Below are 15,449 nucleotides of genomic sequence, written 5' to 3' on the forward strand. Positions count from 1 at the left end.
GGAGGTGGGTGCGCGCGTGCAAGCCGGGGGGGCCCACGCTTAAAACAATACAACCCCCCCCCCCCACCGGGTAGGTGAATTTACGAAAATGACGTCCCTTACACTGAGGAGGGGGAAGAGAAGACACGAGGGGCTGCGGAGCCGCTTGGAGGAGAGGGAAGGAAGGCTGCTCGCCCTGCAGACACACACTCACACACGTCCACCTGCAGCTCGGCGTCTGGCGGGCCGCGGCCACCCGCCTCCACCCCGCACCCTCCGCGCCTCCCCTGGACCTGGGTCCATTTTCTTCTCCCCCCTGCCCTTCCGGATTGGGAAGCGCAGCGCGGGCTCGGCGGCGGCGGCGGCTGAGGCTACAGGGTGGCGTAGGCAGGCGGGGAGGCTGGGAGGCGGGAGGCGCCGGGGGACTTTGCGGGCACGTTTCTGAATAAACTTTCCAATCGCAGGGGGTGCTGTTGCTGTACATTTTACGTAAAACTGAAAGTATCCCACGCCAGAGTGAAGCCCGCTTTTTGACAGCAGTAGCGCGCGCGCGCGCGCGCGTGTGTGCATTAAAGAGACAGGGGTTTATTTCCAACAGGTCTTCCCTAATTTTCCGGGAGCATCTGCAGAGAGGCCAGAGCGGGGGTGCGGGATCCGGGATGTGCGGCTCCGCCCGGCGCGCCCGGGGAGCGTGGCGCTGACCCGGGGCGGTCACCCCAGCACTGTGGCCTCCCCGCTGCTCCCGCGAGCCAATCGCTCCTTCTTCATTCCCCATTTTCTTTTCCCGGGTAACAGCACTGGACTAGTTGTGCTCTGCCCCTAAGAAACATTTTCTTGCCGTTCCTCGGTGCTTCTGCAGTAGCTCTGGAGTGGGTGGGGGTGTGCCTTTCCCTGGGACCCGGCTTGGGGACCTCCCTCGGCGCGGGGAGCACGTTCCCAGGGACTGGCACTCCCGGGACTGCCCGGGCTTTGTCCTCTCCCCGGCGGCGGCTCCGTGAGGTGGACGCCTCGGCGCCTCCCTCGCCTTGGGTCTGGGCACTCCACTCCCGGAGCAGGAACATGCCCCGAGTCCGGCTCCCTGTTTTTTGGGTTTTTTTTTATTCCTTAGCCTTTCTCTCTCTTTCCGCGACCGTTGAGAGCCTCGACTCCTTGTTCCCAGTTGCTTTCAGACCCGATCGTTCGTCGGGGCGTTCAGATCCCTGGCCCCCAGGCTTGGCCTGGGGGGTGCCCTCCCGGCCCTCCGGCCCGGGCCTGCACCGCCTCCCTCGCCCTTGCCCCCTCTCTCCAGGCTGCCCGGGCTCCCGGAGGTCCCGGAGCTGCCTTTCCGGACCCGCAACCCTCCAAACTTGAGCTGGACTCTGCTTCGCCGCGCGATCCTTCCCCCCTGCCCTAGCCCGCCGCGTAGCTGTAACTTGGAGGCTCAGCTCTCAACTTCGGGTGATTTTTCTTTGCTCTCCTCTCCTCGGGCAAAGTTTCCCAAGCGCAGCCGCGGGCTCAGGGCTTTTGCTTCGGTCCCCGGCATCCGCACGCGGGGCGCGAGAGCGGCGGCCGCCGCGGCGGCGGCGGCGAAGGGAAGTGGGTGTGCGCACGCAGGAGGGTGTCCGGGAGCAACTCTACCTGGCTTCCCTCCGCCCGCGCTTCCCCGGCCCCTGCGGGCTCCTCGTACACTCCGTTGTTTTTTTTTTTTTTTTTTTTTAATTTTAAATAATCTTTGATTTTAGGGTCAGCATGCGGGGGGAAGCAGGGCGCACGTCTTGCTCTCCCCCCTTTCTTCTTTCCCCGCCACGCCGCTGCCTCGGCGCTCGCTGCGGCCACTGGTGAGCCCGAGGCCCCAGCGCCCCCTCCCCTCCGCCCGCCCCTCCCACGGGGGCCGCGTCTGGCGTCTGCGGAGCCCCCCGCCCCACACCTCCCCCGCCCCGCACTGGCCATTGGCTTGTCCTGGTCTCTTTTTCATGTCCAGCCCCTGATGTGTGTCCATTGGTGTGAGCTTCCCCTTCCCTCCTCCCCTTCTCTCCTGCTCGCCCTGCCCATGTTTTGTGTGTCTCTGTCCATCCAGACTCCTGACGTTCAAGTTCGCAGGGACGTCACGTCCGCACTTGAACTTGCAGCTCAGGGGGGCTTTTGCCATTTTTTTCATCTCTCTCTCTCTCTCTCTCTCTCCCCCTCTATCTCTCCTCTCTCTCTCTCTTTTTTTTTTTTGCTTAAAAAAAAAAAGCCATGACGGCTCTCCCACAATTCATCTTCCCTGCGCCATCTTTGTATTATTTCTAATTTATTTTGGATGTCAAAAGGCACTGATGAAGATATTTTCTCTGGAGTCTCCTTCTTTCTAACCCGGCTCTCCCGATGTGAACCGAGCCGTCGTCCGCCCGCCGCCGCCGCCGCCGCCGCCCGCCCCGCAGCCCACCATGTCTCGCCGCAAGCAAGGCAAACCCCAGCACTTAAGCAAACGGGAATTCTCGCGTAAGTAACCCAATAATAGTAATAATAATTATTAATAATCACGAGAGCGCGCAGGACAAGAAGCAGGAGAGAGGGGGAGAGAGGGGTGTGTGTATGCATTTAAATTTTTTTTAACGAGAAAGAACCTCCGAGAGTCGGGATAAAAGAGATTAAAGGGAGAGGGGGAAAAAACCCAACCTCATCCCATCCCGAACCATAGCCGTATGTACACTTTGGGGGTAGCACGAACCTTTTAATTTTATTTAATTTTACAAGAATTTGACTCCTCCTCTTTCCTGCTTTCCTCTGCTTTATTTCGCTCTTCGAAAAGGAATGCAATGATTTCCCCTCCAGTTTTGCAAAATAATGAACAATGCTGTGGATGCTAACAACTCTCGTGCAAACCTAAGGGAGGGAACTGGAGGGGAAAGGGGGGGGTTGCTTCCACTCGCCGTAGGAAGAAAAACGGAGGGGGGGGAGCCCAAGTCTAAAAAAGCAATTCCCAGGGAGAAAAGAGGTGAGACTGGCCCTCGGACACCAGCGCGCTCACGGGCAAGTGTGCACCGGGAGAAAAGTAGTCATCTCCACAATAGTGAGAAAGTGGGATTGTGGGAGGGGGCCCCCAGCGCTCTGGCGTCCGCCGAGTCTGGAGAGGGGCCGCGGCGGCACGGAGAGCTTGGGCGACCGGGAAGGACCGGAGCAGCGGCCGGCGCTGCCGCCTTTTGTTCCGGCCGAGGTGGGTGTTTGTCCCGCAGCCTTTTGTGCCGGCTCCTCGCGCTTGCCCTCCCGCGCCGCCGCCGCCGCCGCCGCCGCCAAAGGGCAGGAGCAAGGGCCGGGGGCGAGCGGGAGAGGGAGGGAGGGCGCTCTGGCCGCTGCCGCCGGGTGGCCGCTGCCCGCCCCTCCCGGCCGAACCTCAGTGGCGGTGAGAAGACACGAAAAATAAAATAGAATAGAATAAATAAAATAAAAGAGGGCAGAATTTCTTGCCCCCAAACAGACGCCAAACGCTCCGCCGGCAGTTTTCGGCAACGTTCTCCTCTTCGACTCCCCCCACCCCCACCCCCCCCAAATCTCACAATCTCTAATAGATGGGGAAAAGTACAATTACCCCCTTCACCAGAACCTCTTTAGTTGCAAACTTAGAGCGCCGGCGGCACAGAGAGGGAGCGAGCAACTCCCTCCTCTTACTATTTTTTGGAAGATTTTCAAAAAAAGTGGAAGTGGATTTTGATTGGGAAAAATCTCGTGTCTGAATGTTTACAAGCACCGCGTGTGCGGGAGCCTCCTGCCAACAAACAGACAGAGGACCGAGCGCTGCGCGGCAGCCCGGGAGCGGGCGGCGGCTGCGGCCGGGCCTTGCCCGGGCCTCGCCGCGCCCCCGCCCCGCCCGGGATCGCCCACCCGGCGCCCGCCGCCTGCCCGCTGGCACAGCGGCAGGCCATGCAGCGACTCAGCGCCAGCCGGGTCCAGCGTCCTCTCTGGCCCCCTAGCAGAATGCCCAGACCTCCTCCTTGCCAACCCTACTGCGAAACTGGCTGGGGAGAAACTCGGCTTTGCAAAAGCATTTTTATTTTCCAAAGCAACCGTAAAAGCCAGTTCTGTCCGTCCCCTACCCCCGACGCCTCTTGCCCCCAGCTCGGGGCGGCGGAGAGGTCACCACGTGCTTTCCCTGCCCCCCTCCCACCGGGACGGGCCACCAGCCCCCAGCTCCTGAGCGCGGCCAAGCCAGGTGGGGGTGGGTGGTGGGTGGCAGGGGAGTAGTATGTTCGAGTGTGCGTTTGGGGAGTGTTCAACCCTGGGACTCCACGCACGCCTCCCTTGTGTTCTTGCCCTCTACCACGGGCCTGGCTCTGTCAGGGGGCCCCTGTGAGTCTACATAAGGGGGTGGGATGGGCAAGTGGGTGGCAGTCTCCCGGCTAACAGAATGCGCCTGGAAAGGCAGGCAGTGGGCACTTAGGAAAGTTTGGCTGCAAGGGAAAGAAAGGCGTGAGAGGGCCCACCTCACTCCCCCTCGTCATTCTTGACCCTTATTTTAATTTTTGCTGCAATTTTAAAGGACCACCCTATACCCAGTTCTGTATTTTTTAAAGCGGTGTGTGTGTGTGTGTGTGTGTGTGTGTGTGTGTGTGTGTGTGCATGCGCGCGCGCGCGTATGTATGTATGTATGTATGTGTGTGGTGGTGGTGGTGGGGTTGCGCATAGGGAACTGAATTTTTCACTGGGCCCTGGAACTTGTCATACACTTCGAAAGCTCCCCCGCCCGGGCACGTTGCGGGGCCCTCCCTCTCCCCACCCCCGCGCATCCCTCCTTCGCCGCTCTCCCCCGCCCCCCACTCCCCCGGCCGCGCCGGATGCGGAGCAGACGCGGCGCGCGGCGGTGTGAAGTTACAGCCCGGCCAGGTACCGGCGGGAAGGAAGGGCAGTATTCGCCGCGCTCGGGAAAGTCGGGCCCTTCTTCGGAAGGATGCGTTGGGGGCTCAAAGGACGGACTGAGGCGTGCAGTCCGGGCTGCTCCCCCGTCCCCTACTCACCCCCGGCCCATCCTGAGATACTCCAGGCAGGGTGGGTTATCCCCTTGTCCCCGTGTCTCAGGGAAGGCTTTGGGTTAAGGGACCAGTTTGAAGGGGGTGCGGTGGTCGCTCCTTTCTCATTTTCTGGGTGCGCAGAGGGGGCGGGAGCCATTCCAGCCTTCAGGACCCCCTTCCCCTCCCCGCCCCCATCCTCCGCTTCTTGGGCTGACTGAACCATTCGGTCGCTAGGAGGCAGAACAAGATCAAGAAAGCTCAGCGAACTTGAACCTGTACCAGAGCCTCCCCCACCCCCGCTCTGCATTTCTCGGCCGGGAGGGAAGAGCTTTGCGAGGGTGGGGGTGGGGGAAACGGACAGTTAGGCAGAATTCCCTTTCTCTCCCCCCCGCCCCCCATCACCCCTTGTGTCTTTGTTCTTCATTTTGACTTTAAAAATGCTTCTGGCTAGAGCTGCGGAGCAGCGCCCGGGCGCTCGGCCGACACCCCCGTGCTCCGGGAGCGGAGCGGGGTGCAGGTTTCGTTCTCTCTCGGGCGGGCGTTATTTGGTAGGGAGGAAAGGGGAGTGCGCGCTCTCTGGCTTCGCGGCAAGGCCAAAGGGCGGGATCCGGCAAGTTTGCACTTAGTCTCCAGGCTCACTTCCTCCACCCCCTCACCCCCGCGCGAAGCCCGGCCCGAGGCGGCCGCAGCGGGCTTGCAGGGCGGCTCTGCGGCCCGACCCCCCTGCTCCCCCGCCTCCTTCAGCTCTCGCCTCCGAGCCCGAAATCACAACAATAGTAATAGTTATCATCATCATGATACGGGCAAGCGGCGTCATTAATAATGAATAACCGCAGCCGCCGCCGCGCTGCGCACACCGGTGCCGGGAACTGCGGGAGAAACGCATTTGCGGAGATCCCTCAAAAAGTGTGAGCCTGTGGCCACAGGATGAATTCTAGGACCCGCGCGTGAGGTGTATGCGGTGATACCGAGACAGCACCAGGTTAACCTGCCGAGTTTTCCAAGCCTCGCTTCCCACTCCTCCAGCGGGTGGGCCTGGGGAACCGTCGTGTCCCCGCGGCCGGGCAGGACCGGCGTGGAGGCAGCAGTCGGGGCCCCGGGCTGCCCGCCGCCTCCCGCCCCCGGTGCCCGGCCCCGCGGCTGCCGCTGCACGTGTTCGCAGCGAGCGCGGCCGGAGCCTGCGGCCAGCACGCTGCTCGCTTTGTGCCTCAGAGTCCCGGAGCCCAACTTCACTTTCTACGCTGCCCACTGCCGCCGGGCCCCCTGCCCTGGGCCTGTCGCCCCTGCCTTTGCTTTTGTTTCTTTACTTTTTCTCTCTACATTTCAGCCTCGGTTTGCTTCCTTTCCCTGGTAAGACAATCAAAGGGAAGGGACTTGGAAAGCAAACTTAAAGGCAGAGCTCTCTTCCCCCTCCCCCTCCCCAGCAACTCTCGTTTCCCTAGCTCCTTCCTCCTTCCCTACATTTCTTCTAAGGCTTTTTTTTTTTTTTTTTTTTTAATTTATTCCCTTGCAACTGCAGAGAGAGGGAAGAGATCTCAGTCAGCCGCTGGGGCATTGCGACGTTTCAGTCAGTCTTGCTGTTTGAACGCAGAAGCATTTTATTTTCTATTTTTTTCCCCTTGTAGAGAATTCGCGGCTAATTATTATGATTATTTGCCCACTCCCTTCCACTTCAATCCTGGACTCCCCGCTTTGTAGCCAGAGCTTAGGCCGGAGCTTAGAAACGGTCGTTTTGTGGGAGTGAAGGAGGATGGAATTGAATTGAGGGAGGGGGTAAAATGGCTGAGGTTAGGAATGTTTTTAGGGAAAGAGGAATTTGCATTAAAATACAGAGAAATTATCAGAGCCCAGAAAGGAAATGTTGATTGCCACTGAGAAAAGATGTCAATGCAAATCAGTAGACTACACCAAGAGAATTGTATTTTTGTATTTTCTTTGTGCCCCACTTCGTCTGATTTTTAATAATATAGTAGCAATGATAAAAACACATTTTGGTATTTCTCTGAATATCACTAGTCAAATGTTTAGCAGGGAGCCCAATGTTAAACGTATTTCATACATTAGGATATAATTCTTGTTAATTAGCAATAATTTACGTTAAGAGCATAGAAAATGTTGAGGTTATAGGTTTTATATCTGTACATTTGATCATCTTGTTATTTTCAAGAACTTTGCCTCCTATAAAATTAATTAGGTGAAATGTGGAGGTGTAATCAGCAACCTCTGAATTACCACTTCATTTCCTGGTTTTGATTGTAAATCAGTTCAGTCACTACATTTAGAAGACTTTAACCAAGTCTGTTTTGCACCGCATTACCTTTAACTATTTGATACCTAGGAGAATATCTCCTTTTGCTCCCAAATAACATTTCTATTTTCAGAAATGTGTCAGGACTTGGGAATAAAAAACAAATCTTAACGGTGGGGTTAAAGAAAATGTTCTTTGCAAAGGTTCTATATACTACTAACTTTAACAAAAAGAAGTATTTTTCCTGAGTCTTTCTTCAATCTGTAAACCTTAGAACTTGTAGTAAATGCTAAGCAACAACAAAAACAAAAAGCCACATTTGTTAATGTGTTCTTAAAATCCTTAATTCACATAGGAGGGATCTTGGAGAATGACTTCCTTATTCAGTTCCTCACTTGGTCAAAATGAAAGCAAATAGGAGAAAAATGACATAGAAGCACAATGCAAAAACACTTCTGTCTCCTTTTATTTGAAACGTATGCATGTAAATTTATCTTTTGGTCAGTATGTTGGGCAAAGAAATATAAGTGCTGACTTTGCTGTCTTTATTAGTAGGAATATAACCTTCATATTCCTGTGGTGACCTTATGTTAAATTAGGAGGAGTACCAGAGGCTAGAAATTATGACATGTCCTACTTGAGCACAGGTGCAGCTAGGCAGGGCTCTCTCAATATTATTTCACCCAGCACATCTGGGAGTTACTCCAGATCTTCCCCCTCAATATTCAGCCTGGGTAGGGTTGAAATAAATTTAACCTGAGTTCACTGGATTTTTGCACTTTATCAAAATCTGTTCCAATATTCTACACTCAAATTAAAATCTATTTTTTGATTCTCTGTGGCTTTAAGTTCATTAAATGTGAAATTGGCAGCTTGCTAAAGAAGGTCAGACTGATTAACTGTTTAAGACTTGTACATTTTCTGCTTCAGTTTTATTAACCGGCAGCATCCTGGGTATGTTTTGTATTTTGTAATTTTTTTTTTAAATAGAGTAGGCATAAGGCAGGAGCAGAGACTTACCAACTCTCTTTTCCCCTTTGGAAGTTTAAAAAATGATAGAAACTGTTCAAAAAGATGCTGGATTATTTTGGTGCAAAGTTAAAAAAAAAAAAAGGAAACAGGAATGAAAGACATATCTACCTTGTTATACCATCCGCTGGTGATTATGTGTGCAGAAATAGTCCCATAATGAAGCGTTTTGGAGCTCATTCAGAAAATTAGTCAACTTTGACAACATTAAGCAAAGTATTTCAAGTCTAAAGAAAGGACTTCTCAGCCTTGATCTGAAATGTGGCATTTGCTTGACCATTCTGATTTTTATGTGATGGGGGCCACCAAGTGCAAACATGTTTAGAATATTTTAGGCATTCCTTTCTTCAGAATGAAAAAATGACTAATTGGCTTATTTTCTTAAGTACTCGAAAGTATCCCATTTAGCTAATGTGTCTGAGAAGAATTGCCAGTGAATTTGGTATTTCTTTGATTTTGTGGCACTGCTGAGAGTGAGATCACAAAGGTTTTTGGCAGTGTGAATTATGCTGCGTTGTGATTATTATTTAGATCTGTTTCACAGGTGAATGCAGTCTTTTTCTTATTACAGCAGTACAAATGTGGCACATTTTCTCTGTGATGCAGTAGCTTTCTAATTTATGAAGCCATGTCTCTGTGTATGTAGAGTATATATGTTCAAACACAAAGGGGGTGTGTGTGTGTGTGTTTATTCACCTCTCCTTTTATTCTTGGGCACAATAGACAACTCATTCTATAGGAATAAAGAAACAAATTTGGTTTCAATCCATGTTTTTACCAGTTTTTTGGGGGGTGGTTATATTCAAGCTTACTTTATGTTTTCGCATTAACTATTTATTTAACAGTCACATTCTTTCTGAACTCACAAACCAGACACATTTGGGGGTGTGTGTGTGTGTGTGTATGTGTGTGTGTTTTTTCTGGAAGTATGCAAGTCAGGCAGTTTTCTTTACATATATGATTTGCCTCATTGATAAATTTGCTTTCTTATTGACAGTTTCCATATCCGTGTACATTTTAGGTGCTCATATTTTTCTGGGCATTAAATGGAGGAGGCTAGAAATCCTTTACATAATGTGCTGGGATGGGATGGGATTGAGAATGTATTTCCCCCTCTTCTCTCCTTTCTGGCGCTCTAATAATTGTGCTTTTGTTTCTTCAACCACAGCCGAACCTCTTGAAGCCATTCTTACAGATGATGAACCAGACCACGGCCCTTTGGGAGCTCCAGAAGGGGACCATGACCTCCTCACGTGTGGGCAGTGCCAGATGAACTTCCCGTTGGGGGACATTCTTATTTTTATCGAGCACAAACGGAAACAATGCAATGGCAGCCTCTGCTTAGAAAAAGCTGTGGATAAGCCACCTTCCCCTTCACCAATCGAGATGAAAAAAGCATCCAATCCCGTGGAGGTTGGCATCCAGGTCACGCCAGAGGATGACGATTGTTTATCAACGTCATCTAGAGGAATTTGCCCCAAACAGGAACACATAGCAGGTAAATGAGAAGCAAGGAGAAAAGCTGTTTGCATGTTTTCTTTTCATTTTCAGAGGCGCTGTAGCCAAGCACTAAGGAGTGGTGAAGTGCTTTCTGTATTTCTCCATGTGACTGTCCATGACAGCCCTGTAATGTTAAAATAATCATTCCTATTGCTTATGTCCAGAACACACAAAAATAAATATTTTCCACTTCACTGAGGCAGATGTAGGCAGAATAGGTTACACACACCTGATACCTTCTCTCTGAATCTGCTGATTTTGAATTTCTTTCCTTTTCTCTCCCCGTCTCATTTTTAAGTGTTGCACCTTACTACACCTAGCCCAGTTTCCGAGGTCCATTTCCAGCCTTGGTGACAGGTCAGAGGCAGAGTGGCCATATAGGCCTTTGTAGTTCAGCCAGTGACCTGTTTGAGTCAGAATACCTGGTCAGGCCCCTCTAGGGGTGCAGTTCATTCTCGAGGCGTCCATGAAGTTGGGCGGGCTGGAGGGGCGTTTTAGAGGGGCTGGAAAGAGTTAACTGAGCTTCAGGGCTAGCCTTGGATCCATATTGGCTGTCAGCCCGTATGGGGCTGTAATTAAACACAGCCCCGTGGTGGGATGACACCGTGACCTTGACTTTAAGATGCCATTTTCGACTGGCCAGGCCAGAGTAGAGAGGGCAGTTGCTGAAGCGCACAGACATGCTTACTCGAAAAGTTTAAGGGCATGTTGGAAATTTCAAAAGGTTGGTTTGACAGGAACGGCTGCTCCCTGCAGCCTGCCTCCTCAGCTAAATGATAAATGCTTCTCTGTGCTCTCTCTTGTCTCTGATGTGGTTTTGACAGATGTATCTTGATTTTGTTTGTGGTTTACACAACCACATGTCACCCTTACAAATGTCCAGTCCAGACTTCCACTGTTTCTGCTATAACACAATATAAAAATTCTCTTGGAAAAATACACACACACATTCAACAGCTCTGCTTCCTTTGGTTAATTTTAGCAGAAAGGTAGCTAGGCATGTGGGTTTCTGAACAGCTCAAGGGAAAAGGAATTAACGGCTAACAGAGGGACTTAAATCCCTACTCTGAGTGATAAACAACAACGCTATATATAGTGACCCTTAGAACATTTTTTAAAACGAAACAACAGTGATTTAATGCACAGGGTGAAGTGAATGGAGATTGTGTGGTGACGAACCCGGCGTGCCTGTCAGTGGATCACTCCTCTCGGTTTCCCCCTGCCGCTGACCCCCAAAGGCAGGGCGTTTGCTCCGTTTGAGGAGGGGTGGTGCATAGAATCAATTCATTCACTGCAACTTGTTCCTCCTACCTAGCTTGACCACAGAGTTGAACTGTAGTGGGTCAGTGTTTGGCCACCGAGTTGAACTGTAGGGGGTCAGTGGTCCAGAGGGGATTAAATGTCGTATTATTTCTCCTCCCCCCTCTGGAATTTGATCATTAAAATCAAACGTGGCATTTTCTTTTTCTTTTTTTTAAATGCTTCCTGCAACAACACTCAGATACTTTTTCTTTAGTGAAGTGAGAAATCTGCTGCCAGGGAAGCTGCATTTAGAAAATATTTTTCCCGAATCCACCACATGTAGCTTATATGACATGCAGGTGAAGATTTTATCTGGCCCCCCCCCCCCCCCAGCCCCCTAGTAGGGTATGGCAATGACCATTTCCATGTGCTGTCTTGTGACTGGAAGGAAAATGAACAGAAGTGTAAGGCATGATTAATGAAGCAAGAGCAAGCGGAAGGGGATTTGTCGTCTTCGGAGATCCAAAGCCTTTCTAAATCACCAAATATGGAGTAACACTTGCGTGATGTAACATCGTATTTACATATCGAGCTGCTCGTTTAAAAGACAAAACACAGTGTCTGTCAAGCAAGAATTAGAACCACACTTCTTACTGAGGTCCCAAATAGGTTATTCAGTCTCAGATTAACCAGCTTGAAAATTCTGTGCCTCTGTACTTAGAGGACAAATCTGAAAGCTGGGGGGAAGGCCCTGTAGTGAAGGCTTTTCACTGTCGCAGTTGTAAATCTGCGTAGGGAAAGAAGAGAGATTTTCCTTAACTCTCTGGGTATCGTGAAGGTTCTTTTTTTTTTTTTAAGGACTAGTACAGTAGGAGAGCTCAGAGAAGCCCCCTCAAAAAGCACATTTAAAATATGTCTTATAGGGCTAATGCTAAGTAATTTCACTGAGATGAAGAGCTACCTAAGATATCTACAGTATTCAATGGGTGCACCCGTGCTGCAACCCAGGTGAGGTAAACCTTTCACGCACGAATAATTACAAAGTCTTGATTCCTTTCATTGTATTTAATCACCTGTTCCCACCCTGGAACTGGCTGAACATAAATAGCATGGTCACATCTCAAAGCAAGATGTCAGTAACTAGAGTCAGGACTTCTCATAATTCATAGTAATGAATTAAGAATTTCCTATGGTGAAATTAACATTCTGCCATTGCACATAAATTAAGATGCCCTGGCCCTCAGGTGCCTCAGAAGCGAAGTTCTGGAAGACGGCTGTGTACTCCCAGCCCATTTCTCTAGAGCACGTCCTCACAATCCAAGTCTGCTTTTCTTTTTATGGTGAGGAAGGAAACAATAAGAGTAATCATTCAGTAGGTATTTGAATTGTGTCACAAAAAGAAAGGAGAAGCAATGCTCTGTATTAGGAAAGAGATACATTGATGAATCTCTGGAAGAATATGTTTGGCAACCATATAAAAGGTAGTTATTTAAATGCACTGTGTATGAAAGGCTTTATTAAAGTGATGTAAGTTGGATGTGAGCTTACTGTGTGCTCTGTGCCATTTTATAGGCAGGAAGCTGGAATCAAACAGTGACAGATCTTCTTCCTGAGATAAATAAAGCTTAGAATTCGGGGCTTTCAAACATAGGAGATCGAGTGTTGTTCTTTAAGTCTTCAGTAAGCTGGTATGGGTTTTGGCTGTACATAGGCCTCTCAAAGCTGAGTATTTTTTAGAAAGGATGATTTTACCTAGTTGAGTACACATACATATGTTGATCAGGTTGTTGGTTTTTTTTGAATTTTATTCAAATATTCAAACTATTGTGTGATTGTGATCCATTGAGACCACTGAAGTAGTATTAATTTAACTGGAAACGAGCAGGTTATATTGTGCAGGGCCCAGTTCATCAATGTGTGGGTTAAATACCCACCATCAGATATCAGCAGCCTCTGACTGACAGTCAGAGCTTTTAATTGAGGTTTTGTTTTGTTTTCTAGTCTCATATCTTATGAGGGGGGAAATATTCATTGAAGATTAGTGACTATGGAACTGCTATTCACCTATAGAAAAGGCCAAAAAATATTATCCCACAGTGTCAGCTTTGAGGTTTTGGCTTATTGCACATAGAAATCTTTAAATTAGGGTTGGGCTGTCATAAAGTTAGCTTTTTGAGAGAATGGGAGAAAGTATAATGAGTCCTGTAAAGTGTAGTGAAGTCTATTGCTATTGATATATAACATTTTTTCTCCTTAAAATCATGAACACAGATATTGATATAAAGGTATTTAAAAATTATTTGCCTAGACAATATACCTCATACCTAGATAATAATGCGTAAGACAGAAGTTCTGTGAAAGGAGAAATACTAATTCAATCCAGAAACACATAAGCATGTTACTTAAACGTAAATCAAGTATAACATACTCATGCTTTTCAGAATTTAGAAACTCAACTTGCCTTTTCTTTTTGTACCCATTTGAATTCTTTCCTATCTCAGACTGAACTGGAAGATATACTTTATGGTATAATTGTAAATGAGACTATAAAGTATAGTATCCTATTATAACCTCTTATTTTTCATTCTCTTTATTTGTGTGATTCTGAATAAAAACCACGGACTTCTGAAGTGAATTTTTAGCATGGCAGCCAAAAAAAAAAAAGACAAACAAATAAAAAAAAAAACCCAGTATACTGGAGAACATTTTATTTAACCTTCACATCCAGAGACTAAAGAATATTGTTTCCTGATAAATACCTAGGACTTTCATTGGGAGCCCATGTTTGTGAGGCCATTACCCAAAGGCTCACGTTCATGAGACTGGGAGTCCTATATACAAGATGTATTTGTAAATAAGACAGAGAAAGGTTGTGAACTGGCAGCTTGGATGTTTTGTCAAAGTACAATGTCAGAGAAACTCTTTCTAAGACAAATTGTAAATAGAACTGTCACAGCGATTGCATGATTGAGCCGCAGAAGTGTCTTACAATTGTTGGCATTGTCAGAGGACTATTGAAAGCTTAATTAAACACAGTGGCCCGCATGGCTGCTAAATTTACTTCGGCAAGCCAAAAAGAAAAAAAAATCTAAAATGTGGAAGATCCCAAAGTTCTTCCGATGTTACCTTTTCGGTGACACAGAAAAGATGCATTGTGTATTTTCCTAGTTGTCTTTTATAAATAGTAGTTTTGAGAATAGGGCCACGTGATATGAAGATCATCCTGTGTGTGATGTGGAGATTGTGTTAGTTTTCCTGTCTCCTGCTGTTACAGACAGTTAATGTAAAAATGGCCTTTTACTGGAAACACAAATATGTATTCACTTCAAGAACAGGAGCAGAGGGGGAAAGTTTCCCTCCCATCCTCCCTGTTTATTCTGTGAAAGCCTAAAAAAAACAGTGCTGTAATTTCTCAGATCACCCCATTCCTTGTTGTGTTGCAAGTTGTGCCTCTTACTTTTAAAGGATCTGAAATCTGTTTTGCACACCTTTCTCCTGGTGAATGTGGCATTTAATTGTGGAGCTGCCCATGGGCTGGAAAATGCAACTGGGTATAGACACGTGCAGGCAATGTCAGGGCAGCAAACCTTAAGCTCAGGGAAGAGGTGAGTTGGATGCATATTAATGGCACATTTTAGAGTCCTGGAAAATCATTATTTTCACACTGGCAGCCTCAGTGCAGTATGGCTAATGTAGAGGGACTAAATTGAAGTATATAACAAACGTGCAAATCCTAGGGAAGCATTTTTCACAATTTTGTGATTTCTTAGTGAAAGTGTTTCAAAAAGGAGAATAGTTGAATGGGGACCTTGCACATAGTCAGTGAGGAAAGAAGAAAGTTTTGGCTTTCTTTGGGGGGGAAATATGAAATTTAACTGAAGTAGCACAGCTAGGGAGATGCACTGAGATTGCGTCACTCGATGTTAATTTAATCTACTCTGGTTGGTCTACTCACACCCTTAGTGCACAAAGAAATCATTTGATGAAATTTACCCCAAGCCCAAATCTGTTTTTACATACAGTAGTACCAGCTTTGTGCAATAAAAGGCACTTAGCATCCAACCGGGCCCAGCCTGGCACCATGCCACTTTTTTAGCAAGAGATTTAATCACCACAGATCTTTAGTACCTTTCTGCTTGTTCAGGTTTCATTTGGGTCATGGTTATGTCAGCAGTGTTGTTATTACAAAGATTAAAAAAAAGATTTAAACTTAGGGCCCATTTTTAACACTATCTCAGATCAAGCAGGTTTTAATTTTATGTGTCAATTTGGAGGACATTAATAAAGTTCATAAAATATATTCAGACTATATAATTTAATGGATAATGACTAGTATTTTTATTTGTAATACCAACAGAAAATTGGCCATTGTATCTCTCCCTCCTCTGTTCTTTGCTCCTACCCAGGTAAAATAAACTGCTTCTCCCCTTTCCTTCCAGGGGATAGAGCTCTGGCCAATATCAGTAAATTTACCTTTGTAATTT

General features: G+C 48.3%; 1 protein-coding gene across 12 annotated transcripts in view; it reads left to right on the forward strand.

Moving 5' to 3' along the window:
• Positions 1-632: 632 nt before the first annotated feature.
• The window catches only part of BCL11A (BCL11 transcription factor A), a 98,621-nt gene continuing 83,804 nt past the window's right edge, over positions 633-15,449 (forward strand). For 6 of the 12 annotated variants that reach the window (XM_057741576.1, XM_057741581.1, XM_057741584.1 and 3 more), the window contains exons 1-2: positions 2,031-2,442; positions 9,392-9,721. In XM_057741576.1, the coding sequence (XP_057597559.1) occupies positions 2,388-2,442; positions 9,392-9,721 (385 nt within the window). In that variant the 5' untranslated portion in view covers positions 2,031-2,387. Of the gene's footprint in view, positions 1,417-1,700; positions 1,797-2,019; positions 2,443-4,772; positions 4,822-5,625; positions 5,929-9,391; positions 9,722-15,449 lie in introns of those variants that run through there. The other 6 variants (XM_057741577.1, XM_057741573.1, XM_057741583.1 and 3 more) reach the window with 6 other exon arrangements.

This window comes from Hippopotamus amphibius, chromosome 7 (genome assembly GCF_030028045.1).
Source record: "Hippopotamus amphibius kiboko isolate mHipAmp2 chromosome 7, mHipAmp2.hap2, whole genome shotgun sequence".
In the NCBI taxonomy this organism is placed as follows: domain Eukaryota; kingdom Metazoa; phylum Chordata; class Mammalia; order Artiodactyla; family Hippopotamidae; genus Hippopotamus; species Hippopotamus amphibius.